General features: G+C 41.7%; 1 protein-coding gene across 2 annotated transcripts in view; it reads right to left on the bottom strand.

The window, feature by feature from the left end:
- The window catches only part of LOC143816432 (zona pellucida-like domain-containing protein 1), a 100,171-nt gene extending 92,544 nt beyond the window's left edge, over window positions 1-7,627 (bottom strand). For both annotated transcript variants that reach the window (XM_077296796.1, XM_077296797.1), the window contains exons 1-2: window positions 7,540-7,627; window positions 788-905 (exon numbers count right to left, since the gene is read on the bottom strand). In XM_077296796.1, the coding sequence (XP_077152911.1) occupies window positions 788-905; window positions 7,540-7,608 (187 nt within the window). In that variant the 5' untranslated portion in view covers window positions 7,609-7,627. The remainder of the gene's footprint in view (window positions 1-787; window positions 906-7,539) is intronic.
- Window positions 7,628-24,436: the final 16,809 nt, after the last annotated feature.

Here is a 24,436-nt window from a genome sequence, read left to right as displayed (position 1 = left end):
TGTTGCGTTTTCTAAGATTTTTCTTTCCTCCTTCCTCTGCGACCTACAGAGGGGGTCTCAGTATTTATTATCCCTGTCAGTCCCTGTTGTTATGCTGACCCTGGCATCCCAAGTTCACAGCTAGCCTTTTTCACTAGCCAGCCCTCGACTCACCCTGTGTGTGAGCCTAAAAAAGACTTGTGGCTCACACATTGAGTTTATAGTGAGCTAGTCTAAAGTGTGGAGACGTCACTAATAAGCAGAGAAGAAAGGTGCTGGATCACAGAGAAAATGGTGGTAGGTGAGCATAATAATATAATAATACACTCACATTACATTACATGCACATATAAACAGAAATAATGAAAAACTATTCATGGGAGGGCTTCTTTAAAGAATCGTGTGCTGCAGTTATCTTTATTAAAATACAAATTAGTTACAAATTTCCTGGAGAAATAAATATGCTTTCTAATTTGCACAACACGCTCACTTATTTCCATGCATTTGTACCACTTAGCTAATAAACAATTAATCCAAGTCAATAAACCTCTAGTTAAAAATATCAGATTTTTAATTGCCTTCAATACCTTATAATCTGCAAAAGTTATTACATTCACAGCTAACAGCCTATTATGATGATTTTTGGAGTTTCATCTCATTATCTGGTTCAAAGACCATTAAATAGTCTGTAAGTACCTAAGCATAAGAGGATTTCTTTCAGACAGCTCATTTAGATACTGAATTTTAGTTTGAATATCTATCATTTTATGTATTTACATGAATGAAACTTTAATTTATTTTAGATTACCTGGTGTTCTGAGAGTGTTCCCACAGTCATTGATGGTAATGCATTGATATCCATGAATTAGAAAAAACAGCACAATATAAGCAAAGTTCTGCTTTGATCCATTTGCCGATGAGAAGTCCTTAAATTAGATAATAAACAACCATTTTACTGTAACATTATCTACATAAAATGTAGTTAAATGCTGGTTTAGTATTTCCTGTTCAGAAAAAAAAATAGATTACTGAAGTTTTAACAGCCAAATCTATTCCTGAAAAAAGGTAACAATATGATTGAGCTTTAGAATGATGGCCTTCGGACTGTTGAGGTTAAACGAATATAATTAGCTAAACCCCTTTCTAATTTTTTTTATAAATATAGCCATTTCCTTCTGTATCATCTGTCTAGTAAGTAATAAAGCACTGTTTTAGCCATGGGGTAAGTGCCATTTTTTCTCCATTTTTTATTATTTGAAATTACCTTGGACTTGTTGAGCACCACGTGTGGCCATGATAGAGCTGACTCAGAACTTAAACAGCTGAAGGTATTTGTATATGTAACACCTATACACTCTAACCTGGCTTCACTTAGATGTGCAGATTCATTTCTCACATTTGCAACAATATGTTTGGCCAGCCCTCTACTCTCATGATGTAGTCACACGAATACATAATTGACAAATTAATGTTTGCAAGAACATCATTACAGAACAGCTGCATGAACATAACATCAATCACTTATGGAATGGGCAAAATGCACTTCCATTAGTTGATCAGATCATTTATGCCAGCAAAACAAAAGTCAATGTTATCTGCATCATGTAAGTATATAAATACGACATATGTTGCTGATAACATGATACTGTATGGGAACAGAAACATCATACTACCGATAGTTCTATCCTCATTATTGTTCCTCAGCCTGTGTTCATAGAATGGTAAACGAACATCTAAAACCTGCCATTTACCATATATACTCGAGTATAAGACGAGATTTTCAGCCCAAAGAAATGGGCTGAAAGTGCCCCTCTCAGCTTAAACTCGAGTCATGGTCAGTGGGGGGGTCAGCGGCTGAGAGGGAGCGTCACATAATCACCTCGCTCCTGGCGCTCCTGACTCGGTCCTTGCATGTCCCATGGTCTCCGGCACCGGCATCTTCTTCCCCTGTGCAGCGGTCACGTGGTACTGCTCATTAAAGTAATGAATATGGACTCCACTCCCATAGGGGTGGAGCCGCATATTCATTCCTGTAATGAGCAGTACCAGTGACCACTGAACAGAGGAAGAAGCTGCCGCGCCCAGAGACCATATGTCCGGGAGAAGCTGCCAACGACCGCGCCGGGAGCAGGTGAGTATTTCATATTCACCTGTCGGTGTTCCACCGATGCTCCATCTTCCACATCCTCTGCAGTGACTTTTCAGGTCAGAGGGCGCGATGATGTATTAGTGTGCGCACCGCCCTCTGCCTGAACAGTCAATGAGGAGAGACAGGACCATGAGGAGCAGCGGGCAGCGACGAGAGGTGAGTATGTCATTTTTTTATTGCAGCAGCAGCATTATATGTGGCACATTGTTATATGGAGCATCTATGGGGCCATAATGAACTGTCTGGAGCATTACATGTGGCACATTGTTATATGGAGCATCTATGGGGCCATAATGAACTGTATGGAGCATTACATGTGGCACATTGTTATATGGAGAATCTTTTGGGGCCATAATGAACTGTGGGAGCATTATATGTGGCACATTGTTATATGGAGCGTCTATGGGGCCATAATGAACTGCATGGAGCATTACATGTGGCACATTGTTATATGGAGCATCTTATGAGGCCATAATCAGCATTTGTGCAGCATTATATGGGCCAAATATCCATATGGAGAATCTTATGGTGCCATAATCAGCATTTGTGCAGCATTATGTGGGGCATATTTTAATATGGAGCATCTTATGGGACCCATCATAAATTTTATGGAGCATTATATGGGGCGTATTTTGTATGGAGCATCTTATGGGGCCCATCATGAACTGTATGGAGCATTATATGAGGCGGCTCCTGATTCAATATGGATATTCAAAAACACTTAACCTACTGATGTCTCAATTAATTTTACTTTTTTTTGTTTTTGCAAAATTAGGGGGTCGGCTTATACTCGGGTCGGCTTATACTCGAGTATATACGGTAATAGGTTGAAGCATTCTTGGGCTAAAATTAGTATTTCTTAAGGCATCATTAATTTGGTGAAAAAATGTTATTAGAAATTTAATTTATAATGCTAGTGTCTACATACATAGCAGAGAATGCTTTGTGCCCCTCATGGAGCGTGAAGTAGATGCAACTGTTACATCAGAAATTTACCTATATACCCCTGCATAATATAATGTCCGATTCACTGACAAGAAGTAGACTTATCATAATGTTAAAAAAATGAGATTTATTATTCTGGCTACTAAATTTATTGATCATAGTAAGCTACTATTTAGAAACAAATTTAATATCCCAAGAAAATAATAGCAAATTCAGTTTCTGGTGGTGAGTCAAAGCAGAAATTATTAAACTCATCATGCTAACAAATGGACAAATGTTACAAAATAAATTGGTAATTATTAAACATCTGTAAAAAGATATACATTAACATATACATTTAAATAACAAAGAACAAAGAGATTGGGCTATTAAACTTCTGATAGTACCATTAACCACACTGGAAGGTAACCCTGACCTCTTGAAAATGTTTATACAGTGGTGTAGATGGATTCCACACTGTAGCAAACTACACGACTATGCAGATAGGCAAAGCTGTTGTCGATATACAGTATAAAATTCAATATAATTGTATTTTATGCTCAAATCAAGACTAAGTTTGAATTATGAGCTTGCTGCATCTTGGTATAGACAAAAGTGCTTAGTATAGACGATAGGGCTTAATCATTTATTGGCAGCAAACAAATATTGTGATAATTGACTAGGAATAGAAATACAACATTTGCAGAAGTCACTTCTTTTTTGTCTTGTGGTATTCACTGCTTTATTTTGTACCAAATTCTTCAAAATTACTCTTGTGGGTTGAATAATTTTGGTCAATTTCAAATTTTTGTTTTTTTACTTTTTTGTGCCCTTTTAGAGCCAAAAATTGCATGAGCTATGAAAATGTTGCACACAACTCTAACATCTATGAAAACATTTGTGGCATACAAAAATTGCAGGGATCTGAAATGCATTTGCACCAAAATGCATTTTTTTTCAAAAATCGCAAATTGATGAATTGGTGGCAAAGATATGGAAAACAAAAACTACACTCACAATTGCAAACAGAAATAAATGCAAAATTTAACAAGAATAAAAAACTGTGTAAAAAACAACTGGGTTCGCGCTGCAGTGTGTAACGACTAGGAATATGTGCCCAATGCTCTGCTGAGATGGTGCATAATGTGCCAGTAGAAATAATGCCAGAGAGATAATTGCTGCAATGCCCAGCACACCATGAGGCCACCAAATTGCACACTCACCGTTGTGTTGCAGTGTGAGTGCAATTTGCTTACCGGCTCTCCGGACCCACCAGGTCTCAATTCTGACCATTGGTATCTGGTACATGGTGGCCTCGTGGTGTGCTGGGCATTGCAGCAATTATCTCTCTGGCATTATTTCTACTGGCACATTATGCACCATCTCAGCAGAGCATTGGGCACATATTCCTAGTAGTTACACACTGCAGCGCGAACCCAGTTGTTTTTTACATTGTTTGCACTCACCAGTTGACAGCTGAGGCCCCTCTCTGTCTCGGTTCCTGCGGCTCAGTGTCTTTTTGGGGAGGCAGCGCTGGTGTATTCTTTTATATTCAAGAATAAAAAACTTTCAAAAAGGCATAACTAAAAGGAAGAATTTGGCACAAATTTGGTTTAATCCAACAAAAACTAGACATTAAAAAGGCGCATGGGCAATAATGAATCGGACCGAAAGTTTATTAGAAAACGGTAGACATTTTAATAGTACAAGATAGCTTAATATTTTGGGGGGTTGATATTTACCTGTACAGTTCTTGAATATTTAATACCAGACAGGGTGTAATAATATTTAGAGAAACGCTCACATTTGGAGAAACTGCAATCATTTTTAGAGAAAGACAAATTGCAATGATCTTAAAGTTTGTAATATCTTCCCATTATACTTCCGAGAGACATGAGCATAATGGAAATGTATCCAGCCAGGTGCCTTCAAAAGCACAAACAATTAAATATAATGGTTTCTTCGTGTGTCCACTGTTATGAGTCAAATCTTTTCTAAAACAATTATATGTTTCTGTTATTCACTTTCCACAACTAAATTAACTTTTATCTTTAAATATTAAGTAAAATTCCAAAAGGCAGGGAAAAAATTGCTAGGTTCTTGTTATGATTATGAATGCAACCATTTCTGAATATGTGTCACAATTCAGTAAGGAAGGGGGGGGGGTCTCAAATTGTCCCTGTAACTGGGGCTGTAATTATCACTGTCTCTGTGGGTACTCTTGAAGGTATAGAGGCCCGAGTCTCTAGCATTAATATGCTTCTGTTACACCTTGGTCTGTCCCCTCTCCCACACCATGAGGCATGGGACAAAAATGTCATGTAAACAGAACACAACTACAAAACAGGGATAACAGAAAACCTCTACCATACAAAAGAACTGACCAACAATAGTTAGGAGGATAGGTACAGGGAGGAAAAAACTAAATAGGAACAGGGACCTGGAGATAAACACATACGTACTACAGCAAACCACAGAACACTTCTACAATAACGCTACTCCAAACACTAAACTTTAGCACAGCACACAGGAAGACAAATCTTTCATCGGCATGGACATGTGGGCATGACCAATTTGTATTGAAAGAGTTAATGACCAGATCAGATGCAGCTGAAACAGAACTGCATGTTTCTGACGAGCATACAATAGGTCCTTAACTTCTTCCGCACCAGAAGAAATTAATTCCATTTAATATGGGTCACAAGTCACACTATCTCTAAAAAATAACTTTGATTAATTACCCAACGTGACTATCTAACTCCAGATCGTCTAGGAAGATGTGACACCCTCGTGACAATATGTGATCTAGCTAATCATCATATCTAACACAACTACAATGAACTATTAGGCGTATAAGTAGATTTTAACTACAACATCTGGAAAACAGGATATTTTGTCTTGAAAATGACAGATTTTGTAATATTACTCTCGGTATCACAATCTAGGTTAGTATTCTGTTACAATTAATGTTAGTAGAGGATTGATCAGTGCTTTGAATAGACATCTGGAACTAAAGAAATTTCAAGAAATGAATCCTAAATAGGTCGCTATAATGTTTGATGCCAGTTTTCCTCATTGTCTTCCTAGATAATCTTTTTTATTGCAATATTTTAATTCTATACAGCATGAATTCACTTACTTGTTAAAGTCACTGTATAATGTCTGCTAGAGACACGAGAATTACTATATTACATGAAGCAAAGTATGTATCTAATTCACATTTCGTAGATTTGATTTGCCATGTTTTTAGACTGATGGTGAATCATTGTGAGCTACATTTTGTAGAATGCATGCAGAAAAATTTGTACAAAGATTTGTTCTTTTGTACAATTTTTATATTATGCATTGACTATTAATAAGCGGTAAGTTCACCTTCACAAGCACTTGCATAGCTTCACCCAAAACAAAAATGAAATTACTTTGCATTTAGTCTTGAATTATAAATCTTACTCCAGTCTATGCCTACATCTCAAAAACATACATTGTCCTGTATCTCCAAGGCTAGAGATTACAAATTAAGTGCATCATGATATTGCAATCCCTCTTGCTTTGACTTGTTCATTTCATACGTAACCTGCTCATTGCTAACTTTGCAAAAGAAGGGATCCAGCTGCGTGGTGCCCACCCCGATGCACGTTTTGAAGTTTATCTTTGTCAAAACGTGAGTCAGAGTGGATGCAACTCAGACTGGGGTCTTTTGATTCTTCCATTGCAGTTAGAACAGCTTTCATTATTTTTTTTAATACATCATACCTTTTTATATTATCACTGTACACAGAATATGTCTACAATTTTAATGTGTTATACTGTGAGCTGTAATATACAAAAAGCATGAATATACTGTATTGTACATATGACTGAACATTAGGTTGGCATGACACCTGGCCTCCTGTATCAATGCGGTAAATTATTTTATCCTTTTATATACTTTGTCTGCCCCCCTGCAATGTTGTACACTTTTTGTTACTTGCATGATTCATTAAATAAAGCATATACTTTATATTATTAGTATGCATTCTGGACTTTATGGTTGCTTCCTCTCCCTTTTTCATTCAGAACTTGTTTATGTAGCTTAGGTCTTTTTCTGTTATTGCTTGTCCAGAATATAAACATTTCCACCAGTTGTCACAAAAGTTAAGGTTATGTGTTCTAATTGCCGATTCTGGATCATCAAAATAATAATTAAAAAATATTTTATAGAAAATAACTTAATTTAAATGGATTTAAATATATTTTTTAACGTCCCCTTGTCTGGATCATTTACTTGTTTCTGTTTTTGTAAACAAGTACCGTAATTGAAAAAAAGGTTTTTCCAATACCAATAAAGACTTGAAAAGATTGATCCGATCTATTTACTACTTGCAAATACTTTTTTTTAAATGCAGAAAATGAACAATTTCTATGTGACAGAACTATAACAGAAGACACATAAATAACCATTTTATGATCTGTTTATTTAAAGAAATGTGAAGTTAGTGACAACTTACCATATCTATTGAAGAGCACTCCTGTAAGCGCTGTGTGTTCTTCAGTGCAGACTTTATATACACATACATTGGGGAAATGACTGCATCATACTTGACAACCAATATGTAGTACACTAATAAAGCATATTGTTTTTGGAGTTACTCGGATGAAGGAAAGGAAAGATGAGAAAAAAGCAATTGTATAAATCCAACAATAATTGTCACAAAATGTCCACCCTTCTGAATTGATTGAGTAATTGTAAAGTGTATATTTGCTTCCTGACCCAGTAACCTGATATAAGGTTTAAATAAAGATATTCACTGTATTATTGCGTACAACAGACAGGATGCAAAAGATATCCATGTCATAACTCATAGTTAGGCATTTAAGAAAAGAATCACATGAAAAAAAAACTATGTAAACTCCTTATTTCCTCAGCAGATTATGTTTCATTAAATGCTTATATTTTACTAAATGTTATGAATAATTTCCTTTCCAGTGTACTTAGAGATGACATTGCCAGATACGCTTGTCTTTACCAATGCATTTGTTTTAAAGGTATTCCTTTTTATTAATGTTGATTAGTTTTTTTTAGAATACTTATGCTATTAATGTGTAAAATAGGTGAAGAGTAGCTTCTTTCTCCACGAGGCCTGATAATTTATTTTCAAACTTCTCAAATACTGTGTAAAATCTGTATTCAGTGAAGACAGATTTTCCCATTACTGAGATAGGATTTAACTGTTGCAGCGGATGAGAGTCTATGTAAAAAGGAGGAGCTAGAGGCAGGGCTACTCCCCTCCTCCCCTGCTCCTCTCTACATAGAATCTCCTCCATAGCAAATGATATCTCCTTTCCCAGTAATGTAAATTTCTGCTTTCACTGAATGCAGATTTAACCCATAAATTGAGAATTTTGAGATGGAATGATCAGTCCAGGTGGAGAAACAACAAGATTTATCTGATGAGATATATTACAAAGTTGCTTATTTTCATGTGTGGTATTGATTTGTAAAATAAAACTTAAAACTACATTTACTCTCTAACCCCTTCATGATTGGAGGTATTTTTGTTTTTTCTACCCTTCTTTCCAGAGCCATAGCTTTTTTTATTTTTCGGTCAATTTGGCCATGTAAAGGGCTTGTTATTTGCTGGACAAGTTGTACTTTTGAACGACACCATTGGTTTTAACATATTGTGTTCTGGAAAATGGGAAAAAAATTCCAAGTGGAGTGATTTACCATGTTCACTAAATGCTGAAACTGACATACCATTACGATTCTCCAGGTCATTATGAGTTCATAGATATCAAACGTGTATAGATTTTTTTCTATTTAAGTGGTGAAAAGAAATCCAAAGTTTGGTAAAACATTTAACTAGATAACAGCTGGGGGTGGATCGCGATTCCATCCACGGTTGTTGCACGCACATGTAAGCTGTATATAACAGCTTACATGTGCCAGAAAAGGTGCGGGCTCTGCGCCAGAACCTGCACCAAACAGAGGGAATCTGACATCGGCATACTATTACACCCGATGTTGGAAAGGGATTAATAATATAGATATTACCAATATCTAACAAAATATTTAATCAAATGATACAGTAAATAGACAATAAGGAATATATGTTGCAGTATTAGAGAGCAAACATAATTAATGTCAAAAATTGTAGATATCAGCAATGGCTACAAATATATTCAGGTTAAAACAAGCAGCAGCGATAGTCATATATATACAGTACAGACCAAAAGTTTGGACACACCTCATTTAAAGATGTTTCTGTATTTTCATGACTATGGAAATTGTATATTCACACTGAAGGCAACAAAACTATGAAATAACACATGTGGAATTGTATCCTTAACAAAAAAGTGTGAAACAACTGAAATTATGTCTTATATTCTAGGTTCTTCAAAGTAGCCACCTTTTGCTTTGATGACTGCTTTGCACACTTTTGGCATTCTCTTGATGAGCTTCAAGAGATAGTCACCGGGAATGGTTTTCAATTCACAGGTGTGCCCTGTCAGGTTTAATAAGTGGGATTGCTTGCCTTATAAATGGGGTTGGGACCATCAGTTGTGTTGTGCAGAAGTCTGGTGGATACACAGCTGACAGTCTTACTGAATAGACTCTTAGAATTTGCATGGCAAAAAAATAGCAGCTAAGTAAAGAAAAACGAGTGGCCATCATTACTTTAAGAAATGAAGGTCAGTCAGTCCGAAAAATTGGGAAAACTTTGAAAGTGTCCCCAAGTGCAGTGGCAAAAACCATCAAGTGCTACAAAGAAACTGGCTCACATGAGGACAGCCCCAGGAAAGGAAGACCAAGAGTCACCTCTGCTTCTGAGGATAAGCTTATCCGAGTAGCAAGCCTCAAAAATCGCAGGTTAACAACAGCTCAGATTAGAGACCAGGTCAATGCCACACAGAGTTCTAGCAGCAGACACATCTCTAAGGCTACTTTCACACTAGCGTCGGGAACAACCCGTCGCTGTGCGTCGGGCCGAGGTTCCCGACGCTAGCGTGGTCTCCGTCGCACAACGGGGGCAGCGGATGCATTTTTCCCACGCATCCGCTGCCCCATTGTGAGGTGCGGGGAGGTGGGGGCGGAGTTCCGGCCGCGCATGCGCGGTCGGAAAAAGCGGACCGTCGGGAGCAAAAAACGTTACATGTAACGTTTGGCAATGCGTCGCAAATGCGTCGCTAATGTTAGTCTATGACGAAAAAATGTATCCAGCAAGAACTTTTGCTGGATGCGTATTTTCGGCAAAACGACGCATTTGCGACGTATTGCAGTTAACGCTAGTGTGAAAGTAGCCTTACACAACTGTTAAGAGGAGACTTTGTGCAGCAGGCCTTCATGGTAAAATAGCTGCTAGGAAACCACTGCTATGGACAGGAAACAAGCAGAAGAGACTTGTTTGGGCTAAAGAACACAAGTAATGGACATTAGACCAGTGGAAATCAGTGGAAATCTGTGCTTTGGTCTGATGAGTCCAAATTTGAGATCTTTGGTTTCCAACCACCGTGTCTTTGTGCGATGCAGAAAAGGTGAATAGATGGACTCTACATGGAGGAGGAGGTGTGATGGTGTGGGTTTTTTTTCCTGGTGAAACTGTTGGGGATTTATTCAAAATTGAAGGCATACTAAACCAGCATGTCTACCACAGCATTTTGCAGCGTCATACTATTCCATCCGGTTTGCGTTTAGTTGGACCATCATTTATTTTTCAACAGGACAATGACCCCAAACACACATCTAGGCAGTATAAGGGCTATTTGACCAAGAAGGAGAGTGATGGGGTGTTACACCAGATGACCTGGCCTCCACAGTCACCAGACCTGAACCCAATCGAGATAGTTAGGGGTGAGCTGGACCGCAGAGCGAAGGCAAAAGGGCCAACAAGTGCTAAGCATCTCTGGGAACTCCTTCAAGATTGTTGGAAGACCATTCCTGGTGACTACCTCTTGAAGCTCATCAAGAGATTGCCAAGAAGAACCTAGAATATAAGACATAATTTCAGTTGTTTCACACTTTTTTGTTAAGTATATAATTCCACATGTGTTAATTCATAGTTTTGATGCCTTCAGTGTGAATGTACAATTTTCATAGTCATGAAAATACAGAAAAATCTTTAACCCCTTCATGACCTTGGGATTTTCCGTTTTTTCGTGTTAATTTTTCACACCCCTCCTTCCCGGAGCCATAACTTTTTTACTTTTCTGTCAATATGGCCATGTAAGGGCTTATTTTTTGCGGGACGAGTTGTAATTTTGAGAGATATCATTGGTTTTACCATGACATGTACTGGAAAATGGGAAAAAAATTCCAAGTGCGGTGAAATTGCAAAAAAAAGTGCAATCCCATGCTTGTTTTTTGTTTGGATTTTTTGCTAGGTTCACTAAATGCTAAAACTGACCTGCCACCATGATTCTCCAGGTCAGTACGAGTTTATAGACACCAAACATGTCTAGGTTATTTTTTATCTAAGTGGTGAAAAAAAATTCCAAACTTTGCTAAAAAAAATGGCGCCTTTTTCCGATACCCATAGCGTCTCCATTTTTCATGATCTAGGGTCGGATTAGGGCTTATTTTTTTGCGTGCCAAGCTGACATTTTTAATTATATCATTTTGGTGCAGATACATTTTTTTGATTGCCCGTTATTGCATTTTAATTCAATGTTGCAGAGACCAAAAAAAACGTAATTTTGGCGTTTCAAATCTTTTGCTCTCTACGCCCTTTAGCAATCAGGTTAATCCTTTTTTATTGATAGATCAGGTGATTTTATTTTTATTGTTTTATTTTGAATGGGGCGAAAGGGGGGTGATTTAAACGTTTATATTTTTTATTTATATCATATTTTTTTAAACATTTTTTTTTACTTTTGCCATGCTTCAATATCCTCCATGGGAGCCTAGAAGCTGGCATTGCCTGATTGGCTCAGCTACATAGCAGCGATCATCAGATCGCTCCTATGTAGCTTAATTACAGGCTTGCTATGAGTGCCGACCACAGGGTGGCGCTCACAGCAAACCAGCATCAGTAACCATAGAGGTCTCAAGGACCTCTTTGGTTACTATCCAGATGCATCGCTGACCCCCAATCATGTGACGGGGTCAGCGATGAGCGCATTTCCGTACGTGTGGCAGGAAGCGGTAGCTAAATGCCGCTCTCAGCATTTGACAGCGGCATTTAACTAGTTAATAGCGGCGGGTGGATCATGATTCCACTCACCGCTATTGCGCGCACATGTCAGCTGTTCAAAACAGCTGACATGTCGCTGCTTTGACGTGGGCTTACCGCCAGAGCCCACCTCAAAGCAGGGGATCTGACCTCGGACGTACTATCCCGTCCGAGGTCAGAAAGGGGTTAAATGAAAAGGTGTGTCCAAACTTTTGGTCTGAAAAAGAATTTGAAGAAGTCAATTTCAGTGAGGCCAGTGGTGTCAAACTGGATTCCTGAGCTGCTGCTGAAATCCGGAATAACCGGCTGATAATTTTCGGGGTGTGCAATCCATATGGGATCGATTGCTGCACGAGTTGCCTGGGTCCTAGGGTGCCTTGTTGGGGGTCCTTACTCAGTGGATGAGGAGGAGGTGAATAGTGCCTTGTTGACGAACGGGCCATTTGTTTTTACTTTGCCAAACCTCGGGGATGTGTATGTAAGTGGTGCTTTTACACATGTAATGTGTGGGGCTTGTGTATAGGGTACTCTTTACTATAACAAAACAGAGAGGAAGAAAAAGTAGAGAGATAAAATGTAGAAGAAAAAATGGAAAGAAAAATCAGATGTAAAGAAAAAAGTTTGTATAAAAAATACAGACGTTCACTGCACTAATGCCATCCCTACGAATTTACCTAATGCAAATTCTTTTTTACAAAAGAAAAACGGATGTCTCCAACAATATGATGTACGCTCCCTTAATGCACTTTTTATGCAAGAAAAAAAAAGCTACCTCCCTACCTATAAAACTACACTGTACTTTTTTTTTCCAAAACAAGATCAGGCGACACTTAGGCTATGTGCACACGATGCGGAAAACGCAGCCGTTTCGCAGCTGCGGAAAAATCCGCAGTGGACCAGAATACGTGTGCACATAGGCTAACGCTGTGACGCCGGCTATACTAACACACTACCACTAAAACTTCACTGTACAATATTTTTCTCTAAAAGAAGATCGGTTGTCACTAACGATGTGACGCTGGCTATGCTACCTTGTTACGTCTAAAACTATGCTGTACTAGCTACTATTATTATTTTTTTTTTTTAAATTGGACGTCGCTTAAACTGCGAAGTCAGCTACACTAAATACCTAAAAAAATAAAAATTCCATGATGCAGTCTCTGATCAGCAGCGATACTGATCAAAGCGCTGCGGACAGAGGAAGAGCACAAATGCTCTACGCAGGATGCCGCACACACAAAAAAAGCGCAAAAAAACTGTGCTAAAAATTCAAACATTGCATTCAGACCAATGTTATTCAATCAGTGTGTGTATATCTGCATTTTTTTTCCAGCTCGGATCGGATCACGCTCGGACTGGAAAAAACTTGCAGCATGCTGCGATTGTAATATGAAATTGGATCACATCCCGCAATAGAAATCAATGGGTGCGAGAAAAAAAAATCACACAGCACTCGGACCATGTTTTTACACATCAATCTCCTTTGAAAAGCTAGCAATTCACATACCGCGTACAGCAATATGACAGGTTAGAATAGAATAGATAGAATAGATATATACACATAGGACGGATAGATAGAGATATAGATGTCAGTGACACACACACACACACACATATATATATATATATATATATATATATATATATATATATATATATATATATATACTGTATATATATAAAAATTACATGTATCTAAGAAAAGCCGGCAATTCAGCAGCCATGTACTGTAACATCACAGCAGGAGCCGACAGCATAGAATAGATGAATTACACACAGTATATACACATAGAATAGATAGATATACAGATGTCAGTGACATATACAATTCGTAAAGTGCATGTACAGCTTACAGTACATGTATTTAATTACTAAAAGATTATTTTTTAGAAAAAAATGGTGTAAAAATTTGTGTAATTTTCTTAGCCAGCAGAAGGAAATCTGATGGCTAGGGGCAGATGTTTATAGCCTGGGAAGGGGGTACTGGCTATTAAAATGGGGGACCCCCAAAAATGTTGTAGGGTACCCCTATAATTAATAACCAGCAAAGGCTATGCAGACAGCTGTGGGCTGATATTAATAGCCTGAGAAGGGGCCAGGGATACTGCCCCAGCCAGCCTAAAAACATCAGCTCTCACCAGCCTCAGAATAGGTGCATCTATAAGAAGTGACAATTCTGGCACTTAGCCTTGCACTCCCCACTTGCCCTGTAGAGGTGGCAAGTGGAATTACAGTTGTGGTGTTGATGTCACCTTTGTATTGTCAGGTGACATCAAGCCCCTAGGTTAGTGATGGAGAGGCATCAATAAAACACCCCCATTACTAAACCCATAGTCATATATAATTTTATAAAAACACAAACACCCAGAATACAGTCCTTTAGCTGAAAGAATAACACAGACTCCATTGACTCCTTCATGACCCAGCTTATTTTGACCTTAATGACCTGGCTATTTTTTACAATTCTGACCAGAGCCCGTTTATGAGGTAATAACTCAGGAACGCTTAAACGGATCCCAGAAATTCTGAGAAATTTTTTTTGTGAAATGTTGGGCATCATGTTAGTGGTAAATTTAGGTCAATAATTTTTGCGTTTATTTGTAAAGAAATCGGAAATTTGACAAAGATTTAGAAAATGTCACAATTTTTAAATTTTTTATTTTTTTTCTGTTAAAGCAGAGAGTTATGTGACACAAAAAAGTTAATAAATAACATTTCCCACTTTACATCAGCAGAATTTTGAGGAAAAAAATTGTTAGGAAGTTATAAGGGTGCAAAGTTTATCAGCAATTTCTCATTTTTCCAGCAAAATTTACAAAACCATTTTTTTTAGTGACCACATCAAATTTGAAGTCCCTTTGAGGGACTCATATGACAGAAAAAACCCAAAAGTGACACCATTCCAAAAACTGCACCCCTCAATCTACTCAAAACTACATTCAAGAAAATTATTAACCCTTCAGGTGCTTCACAGGAACTAAAGCAACGTGGAAGGAAATAATGGACAATTTAATTTTTCCATCAAAAATGTTCTTTTAGCCTCAATTTTTTTTCATTTTCACATGGGCAACAGGATGAAATGGATCCTAAAATTTGTTGGGCAATTTCTGCTGAGTACAGCAATACTTGATATGTGGTCATAAACCACTGTTTGGGCATACGGCTGGGCTCGGAAGGGAGGGAGCACCATTTGACTTTTTGAATGGAAAATTAGCTCCAATCGTTAGTGGACACTATGTCGAGTATGAAGAGCACCTGTGTGCTTAAACATTGGAGCTCCCCACAAGTGACCCCATATTGGAAACTAGACCCCCCAAGGAACTTATCTAGTTGTGTGGTGAGAACTTTGAACCTCTAGGTGTTTCACTAAAGTTTATAGCGCCCGGGCATGAAAATAAAAAAATCATATTTTTTCCACAGACAAAATATTTTAGTCCCCAATTTTTTATTTTCCCAAGGGTAACAGGAGAATTTTGACCCCAAAATTTGTTGTCCAATTTGTCCTGAGTATGCTGATACCCAATAGAGTACATACCAAAAGTTTGGACACACCTTCTCATTTAAAGATTTTTCTGTATTTTCATGACTATGAAAATTGTACATTCACACTGAAAGCATCAAAACTATGACTTAACACATGTGGAATTATATACTTAACAAAAAAGTGTGAAACAACTGACATTATGTCTTATATTCTAGGTTCTTCAAAGTAGATACCTTTTGCTTTGATGACTGCTTTGCACACTCTTGGAATTCTCTTGATGAGCTTCAAGAGGTAGTCACCGAGAATGGTCTTCCAACAATCTTGAGGGGGTTCCCAGACATGCTTAGCACTTGTTGGCCCTTTTGCCTTCACTCTGCGGTCCAACTCACCCCAAACCATCTTGATTGGGTTCAGGTCTGGTGATTATGGAGGCCAGGTCATCTGGCATAGCACCCCATCACTCTCCTTTTTGGTCAAATAGGCCTTAGACAGCACGGAGGTGTGTTTGGGGTCATTGTCCTGTTGAAAAACAAGTGATGATCCAACTAAACGCAAACCGGATGGAATAGCATGCAGCTGCAAGATGTTGTGGTAGCCATGCTGGTTCAGTATGCCTTCAATTTTGAATAAATCTCCAATAGTGTCACAAGCAAAGCACCCCCACACCATCACACCTCCTCCTCCATGCTTCATGGTGGGAACCAGGCATGTAGAGTCCATCCGTTCACCTTTTCTGCGTCGCACATAGACACGGTTGTTGGAAGCATAGATCTCAAATTTGGACTCATCAGACCAAAGCACAGATTTCCACTGGTCTAATGTCCATTCCTTGTGTTCTTTGGCCCAAACAAGTCTCTTCTGCTTGTTGCCTGTCCTTAGCAGTGGTTTCCTAGCAGCTATTTTACCATGAAGGCCTGCTGCAGTCTCCTCTTAACAGTTGTTGTAGAGATGTGTCTGCTGCTAGAACTCTGTGTGGCATTGACCTGGTCTCTAATCTGAGCTGCTGTTAACCTGCGATTTTTGAGGCTTGCTACTCGGATAAGCTTATCCTCAGAAGCAGAGGTGACTCTTGGTCTTCCTTTCCTGGGGCGGTCCTCATGTGAGCCAGTTTCTTTTTAGTGCTTGATGGTTTTTGCCACTGCACTTGGGGACACTTTCAAAGTTTGCCCAATTTTTCGGACTGACTGACCTTCAGTTCTTAAAGTAATGATGGCCACTCATTTTTCTTTACTTTGCTGCTTTTTTCTTGCCATAATACAAATTCTAACAGTCTATTCAGTAAGACTATCAGCTGTGTATCCACCAGACTTCTGCACAACACAACTTATGGTCCCAACCCCATTTATAAGGCAAGAAATCCCACTTATTAAACCTGACAGGGCACACCTGTGAAATGAAAACCATCCCCGGTGACTACCTCTTGAAGCTCATCAAGAGAATGCCAAGAGTGTGCAAAGCAGTCATCAAAGCAAAAGGTGGCTACTTTGAAGAACCTAGAATATAAGACATAATTTCAGTTGTTTCACACTTTTTTGTTAAGTATATAATTCCACATGTGTTAATTCATAGTTTTGATGCCTTCAGTGTGAATGTACAATTTTCATAGTCATGAAAATACAGAAATATCTGAGAAGGTGTGTCCAAACTTTCGGTCTGTACTGTATGTGGGAGAAAACTACTATATGTGCCCACGTTGAGGATTGGAAGGGAAGTAGTGACGTTTTGGATCTCAGATTTTGATGGAATGGTCCGCGGGTGTCATGTCACGTTTGAAGAGCCCCTGATGTGCCTAAAGAATGGAAGCCCCCCCACAAGTGACCCCATTTTAGAAACTGGACCCCCCAAGGAACTTATCTAGATGTGTGTTGAGAACTTTGAACCCAGAGGTGTTTCACTAAAGTTTATAGTGCCCGAGCATGAAAATAAAAAAAATCATATTTTTTCCACAAACATGATCTTTTAGTCCCCATTTTTTCCCCTAAGGGTAACAGGAGAAATTGGACTCCAAAGGTTGTTGTCCAATTTGTCCTGAGTACGCTGATACCCCATATGTGGGAGAAAACTACTGTATGGGCACACGGGGCTTGGAAGGGAAGTATCAATGTTTTTTAGTGCAGACTTTGATGGAATGGTCTGCGGGCATCATGTAGCTTTTGGAGAGCCCCTGATGTGCCTAAACAGTGGAAACCCCCAATTCTAACTCCAAACCTAACCCCAACACACTCCTAACTCCATCGTTAATCCTAGCCACAAACCTAACCCTAATACACCCCTAACCCTAATCCCAACCCTAACCACAAACCTAACCCTAACACACCCCTAAACCTAATCCCAACCCTAACCCTAAACTCAGCCCTAACCCTAATCCCAACCCTAACTTTAACTTTAGCGCAACTCACTTTAGCCCAACTCTAACCCCAATGGGTCAACTGGTGCAGAGGGGGTGATCAACGGGGCAGGGGGGCCATCACCGGGGCATGGAGGGGGTGATCACTGGTGCATCACTGGGGTGGGGAGGGGGTGATAACTGGGACGGGGAGGAGGTGATCTCTGGTGCGGGGAGGGGATGATTACTGATGCAGGGAGGGGGTGATCACTGGGGCGAGGAGGGGATGATCACTGGTGCGGGGAGGGGGTGATCACTTTTGCAGGGGGGTGGAATCAGATTTACTCTCAACTGGTGGGGAGAGCAGAGGGCAACAGAGGACAGCACAGATGGGAGCACATACCAGATGGCAGCGGGGTGAGCAACAGCAGCGGTGGTGGCAGATCGCAGGCGGTTGCAACAGATTGCTGTTGGGGGTGGTGGTGGTAGTAGTGGCAGTGGGGTTATCGGCGGTGGTGGGGGTTGCGGGGTCATCACGCAGTGGCGACAGCGGCAGCAGGCGAGTGCAGCCATAGTTGACACCGCCCCTCCACATTTGATTGGAGGGATAGCATCACATGGATGCTAGCTCCTATCAGATATGGGGGTGGTGACACAGAGACCACCCAGCTTCAGCCAATGGCGGATGATATTGCAGCATTGGCCATGGCTGGATTGTAATACTTCACCAAGCTTCATTGGTGAAATATTACAATCTCTCTGATTGAAAGTAAGTGAAACAGTCACTTTCAACATCCAATTAGAGCAATTGTAGCCACAGGGGACAAAGCCAGCCCCCGGGCTCAAGTACAGGTACCTCCTGTACCTGCATGTCATGGGACATTTCAGTTAACCTGTTCACTCGACCTGCAAGAACACTATCCCGCCATGACTAGGGTTGAGCGACTTTCATTTTTTTAAGATCGAGTAGGGTTTTGGGAAACCCGATTTTGTCCAGAGTCGAGTCGAGTGCAGTCGGCCGATTATCGCTAAAAGTCGGGGATCGACCGAAACACGAAACCCAATGCAAGTCAATGGGGAAGCATAGTCGGCAGTGAGTGGAGGCCAGGAAAACACCTACAGTGCCCATTTTAATGCCAAAAACATCCATTCTTGTTTCTGAAGCTTGCCAATCTTAATTAACTGTATAATAATAGTTGGGCATAGGGAATTGGGGGAAAGTTGTGGGGGGAGTAGGGCTGGCTCAAGTTTTTCGTGGGCCCAGGAAATGCGGACTACGTCACGGCGGTGTTGCAGGGAAAGGTAAGTATTTAAAAGTTGCAAGTGCTGTGATCCTGAGCAAGCAGGGGGGGCCCACTCGTTCGCATTGCCACTGGCACAGGGCCCCTCAAAGTACGGCGGTGTGTTTGCATGGCGGGGGCGCCTCCCACCAGCAGCGACACTTTTGCGTACTCTGAGGGGCCCTGTGCCAGTGACGTCGCCAACGAGTATGCCCCCCCACCTGATGAAGGAACCTGCACTTTCATCTGCACCTTCCTCTTTGTCCCTGTGTAAGGTGGTATAACATGCGGGAAGGGGAACCTTACTTTCAGCAGGGACAGATTCTGGCTGTGTAGAGTACAAGGGGAATGTAGTGGTCTAGGTCAATGTACCAGCAGACTCATTTAGCAGTGGCTGGGCAATGGGCAGGATGAGGAGGAAACAGATATAGGGCCAAAGAATAAAGTAGGCTACATGCAGTTCAAAATTGGTAACAGGACTAAACAGGCGGCATTGCTTTGTTCAGTGGAGTAGCAAACCCAAGAGCAGCAGACACTGTTTCAAGGGCCTAACCACACTAGTAGGCCAAATGCAGTTTAATATCTGATAGTATAGGGCGAAAGCCAGAATGTGGAAGCTCAGCTTTGTTCAGTTGAGGACAACACCAGGGAGGGGCAGACACCTTTAGTAGGCCGGAAAAGCCTATTGCATTTTTTAAAATGGTAATTTGGAGCAGAAGGTTGAAGCTCAGCTTTATTTAGTTGAGGGCAACACCAGGGAGGGGCAGAAGCCGTTAGTAGGCCCTAACCACCATTTTTTTTTTTTTTAAAACCACTTAATGAGAGCCGGAAGGTTGAAGCTCAGCTTTATTTAGTTGAGGACAACACCAGGGAGGGGCAGAAGCCGTTAGTAGGCCCTAACCACCATTTTTTTTTTAAAACCACATAATGAGAGCCGGAAGGTTGAAGCTCAGCTTTATTTAGTTGAGGACAACACCAGGGAGGGGCAGAAGCCGTTAGTAGGCCCTAACCACCATTTTTTTTTTAAAACCACTTAATGAGAGCCGGAAGGTTGAAGCTCAGCTTTATTTAGTTGAGGACAACACCAGGGAGGGGCAGAAGCCGTTAGTAGGCCCTAACCACCATTTTTTTTTTTTTTAAAACCACATAATGAGAGCCGGAAGGTTGAAGCTCAGCTTTATTTAGTTGAGGACAACACCAGGGAGGGGCAGAAGCCGTTAGTAGGCCCTAACCACCATTTTTTTTTTAAAACCACTTAATGAGAGCCGGAAGGTTGAAGCTCAGCTTTATTTAGTTGAGGACAACACCAGGGAGGGGCAGAAGCCGTTAGTAGGCCCTAACCACCATTTTTTTTTTTTAAACCACATAATGAGAGCCGGAAGGTTGAAGCTCAGCTTTATTTAGTTGAGGACAACACCAGGGAGGGGCAGAAGCCGTTAGTAGGCCCTAACCACCAATTTTTTTTTTTTTAAAACCACTTAATGAGAGCCGGAAGGTTGAAGCTCAGCTTTATTTAGTTGAGGACAACACCAGGGAGGGGCAGAAGCCGTTAGTAGGCCCTAACCACCATTTTTTTTTTTTTTAAAACCACATAATGAGAGCCGGAAGGTTGAAGCTCAGCTTTATTTAGTTGAGGACAACACCAGGGAGGGGCAGAAGCCGTTAGTAGGCCCTAACCAAAGTTGAAGGCCAAATGCAGTTTAATTTCTGATACTATAGGCCGAAAGCCAGAAGGTGGAAGTTCCGATTTAGACAGTGGAGGACAATTTGAATTAGGGACTGCAGACAGACTTAGTAGGCTGTCCCCTGTGGACCATGCATCCACCACATTAACCCATTGCGCCGTAATGGACACGTAATCTTCCGTGGCCATGCCTACAGGTCCATGCGTCTGTTGTCAGGTGCACCTTTGTACTCACAGATTGCCAGAGTGCATGGACAATGCGGTCTTCTACATGCTGGTGGAGGGTTGGGATGGCTTTTCTCGCAAAAGAAGTGTCGACTGGTTAGCTTGTAGCGTGGTACAGCGTAGTCCATCATGGCCTTATTAATAGTAAATAAAATATATAACTAGGCTCTATGAACTTTTAAATAGGTTCCAGGGGTACACGGGCAGCATTGGTGTGGTCAGTGGAGGAGTATTGCAAGTAGGGGCTGCAGACAGGCTATCAAAGGCCTAAAATAACAAACAGTAGGCAGTCATGGCAGTTTTACATCGGTTACATGGATACACAGGCAGGCACTCCAGGCAGCATTGTGCTCAGTGGAGGAGTATTGCAAGTAGGGGCCGCAGACAGGCTATCAAAGGCCTAAAATAACAAACAGTAGGCAGTCATGGCAGTTTTACATCGGTTACATGGATACACAGGCAGGCACTCCAGGCAGCATTGTGGTCAGTGGAGGAGTATTGCAAGTAGGGGCCGCAGACAGGCTATCAAAGGCCTAAAATAACAAACAGTAGGCAGTCATGGCAGTTTTACATCGGTTACATGGATACACAGGCAGCTAGGTGGTGAGTGGAGGAGTATTTAAAGTAAGGACCGCAGACAGGCTATCAAAGGCCTAACATAACAAACAATAGGCTCATGGCAGTTTTACAGCGGTTACATGGATACACGGGCAGGCAGCTTGGTGGTGAGTGGAGGAGTATTTAAAGTATGGACCGCAGACAGGCTTCGAAGGCCTAACACAATAAAATGGGCTGGCTGTAGGCACTTTAAAATTGGTTCCAGGGGTACACGGGCAGCAGTGGTCTGGTCAGTGGAGGACTAGTGGAAGTATGGACCGCAGACAGGCTTCGAAGGCCTAACACAATAAAATGGGCTGGCTGTAGGCACTTTAAAATTGGTTCCAGGGGTACACGGGCAGCAGTGGTCTGGTCAGTGGAGGCCTAGTGGAAGTATGGACCGCAGACAGGCTTCGAAGGCCTAACACAATAAAATGGGCTGGCTGTAGGCACTTTAAAATTGGTTCCAGGGGTACACGGGCAGCAGTGGTCTGGTCAGTGGAGGCCTAGTGGAAGTATGGACCGCAGACAGGCTTCGAAGGCCTAACACAATAAAATGGGCTGGCTGTAGGCACTTTAAAATTGGTTCCAGGGGTACACGGGCAGCAGTGGTCTGGTCAGTGGAGGCCTAGTGGAAGGAGGGACCGCAGACAGGCTTCGAAGGCCTAACACAATAAAATGGGCTGGCTGTAGGCACTTTAAAATTGGTTCCAGGGGTACACGGGCAGCAGTGGTCTGGTCAGTGGAGGCCTAGTGGAAGGAGGGACCGCAGACAGGCTTCGAAGGCCTAACACAATAAAATGGGCTGGCTGTAGGCACTTTAAAATTGGTTCCAGGGGTACACGGGCAGCAGTGGTCTGGTCAGTGGAGGCCTAGTGGAAGTATGGACCGCAGACAGGCTTCGAAGGCCTAACACAATAAAATGGGCTGGCTGTAGGCACTTTAAAATTGGTTCCAGGGGTACACGGGCAGCAGTGGTCTGGTCAGTGGAGGCCTAGTGGAAGGAGGGACCGCAGACAGGCTTCGAAGGCCTAACACAATAAAATGGGCTGGCTGTAGGCACTTTAAAATTGGTTCCAGGGGTACACGGGCAGCAGTGGTCTGGTCAGTGGAGGCCTAGTGGAAGGAGGGACCGCAGACAGGCTTCGAAGGCCTAACACAATAAAATGGGCTGGCTGTAGGCACTTTAAAATTGGTTCCAGGGGTACACGGGCAGCAGTGGTCTGGTCAGTGGAGGCCTAGTGGAAGTATGGACCGCAGACAGGCTTCGAAGGCCTAACACAATAAAATGGGCTGGCTGTAGGCACTTTAAAATTGGTTCCAGGGGTACACGGGCAGCAGTGGTCTGGTCAGTGGAGGCCTAGTGGAAGTATGGACCGCAGACAGGCTTCGAAGGCCTAACACAATAAAATGGGCTGGCTGTAGGCACTTTAAAATTGGTTCCAGGGGTACACGGGCAGCAGTGGTCTGGTCAGTGGAGGCCTAGTGGAAGGAGGGACCGCAGACAGGCTTCGAAGGCCTAACACAATAAAATGGGCTGGCTGTAGGCACTTTAAAATTGGTTCCAGGGGTACACGGGCAGCAGTGGTCTGGTCAGTGGAGGCCTAGTGGAAGGAGGGACCGCAGACAGGCTTCGAAGGCCTAACACAATAAAATGGGCTGGCTGTAGGCACTTTAAAATTGGTTCCAGGGGTACACGGGCAGCAGTGGTCTGGTCAGTGGAGGCCTAGTGGAAGGAGGGACCGCAGACAGGCTTCGAAGGCCTAACACAATAAAATGGGCTGGCTGTAGGCACTTTAAAATTGGTTCCAGGGGTACACGGGCAGCAGTGGTCTGGTCAGTGGAGGCCTAGTGGAAGTATGGACCGCAGACAGGCTTCGAAGGCCTAACACAATAAAATGGGCTGGCTGTAGGCACTTTAAAATTGGTTCCAGGGGTACACGGGCAGCAGTGGTCTGGTCAGTGGAGGACTAGTGGAAGGAGGGAGCGCAGAAAGGCTTCAAAGGCCTAAAATAACAAACAATAGGCTCATGGCAGTTTTACAGCGGTTACATGGATACACGGGCAGGCAGCTTGGTGGTCAGTGGAGGAGTAGGGACCGCAGACAGGCTATCAAAGGCCTAAAATAACAAACAATAGGCTCATGGCAGTTTTACAGCGGTTACATGGATACACGGGCAGGCAGCTTGGTGCTGAGTGGAGGAGTAGTGCAAGGAGTGTCTGTCCCAGTACTCCCAAAATATAAATAGATGTTAATGTCTCGCAAAACAACCAAAACAAAAAAAAAGATGGCATACTTAGGTACAGGGGTGGGCTCATCTGCTGTGTTTCTGACATAGTAATTTGGCAGTAACTATTTAATGGTGCCAATATAGGACACAGACACAGACTACTTTAAGTTGCATCATAGATGTCTACAAATTTGTATTGTCAGTGCCAGACATTGAATGATGTCAGCGAATAGACTAAAGATTGGTGGAGCTGTGCGACATAATTTTGCACGTAGTACAGCCCAGTTTGAGCTGGGGTAGGGGGGAACTCTCTTGAGGCCGGCGGGACCGCCCCAGGGCCACTCATGTTACAACGGTGTGTCTGACGTTGGGTGCGCACCACCACCGCCAGAGACACTACATTGTACT

Source organism: Ranitomeya variabilis, chromosome 3 (assembly GCF_051348905.1).
Source record: "Ranitomeya variabilis isolate aRanVar5 chromosome 3, aRanVar5.hap1, whole genome shotgun sequence".
NCBI lineage: Eukaryota > Metazoa > Chordata > Amphibia > Anura > Dendrobatidae > Ranitomeya > Ranitomeya variabilis.
The sequence above is the reverse complement of the archived record's forward strand: the minus strand, read 5'-3'. Positions and strand labels throughout refer to the sequence as shown.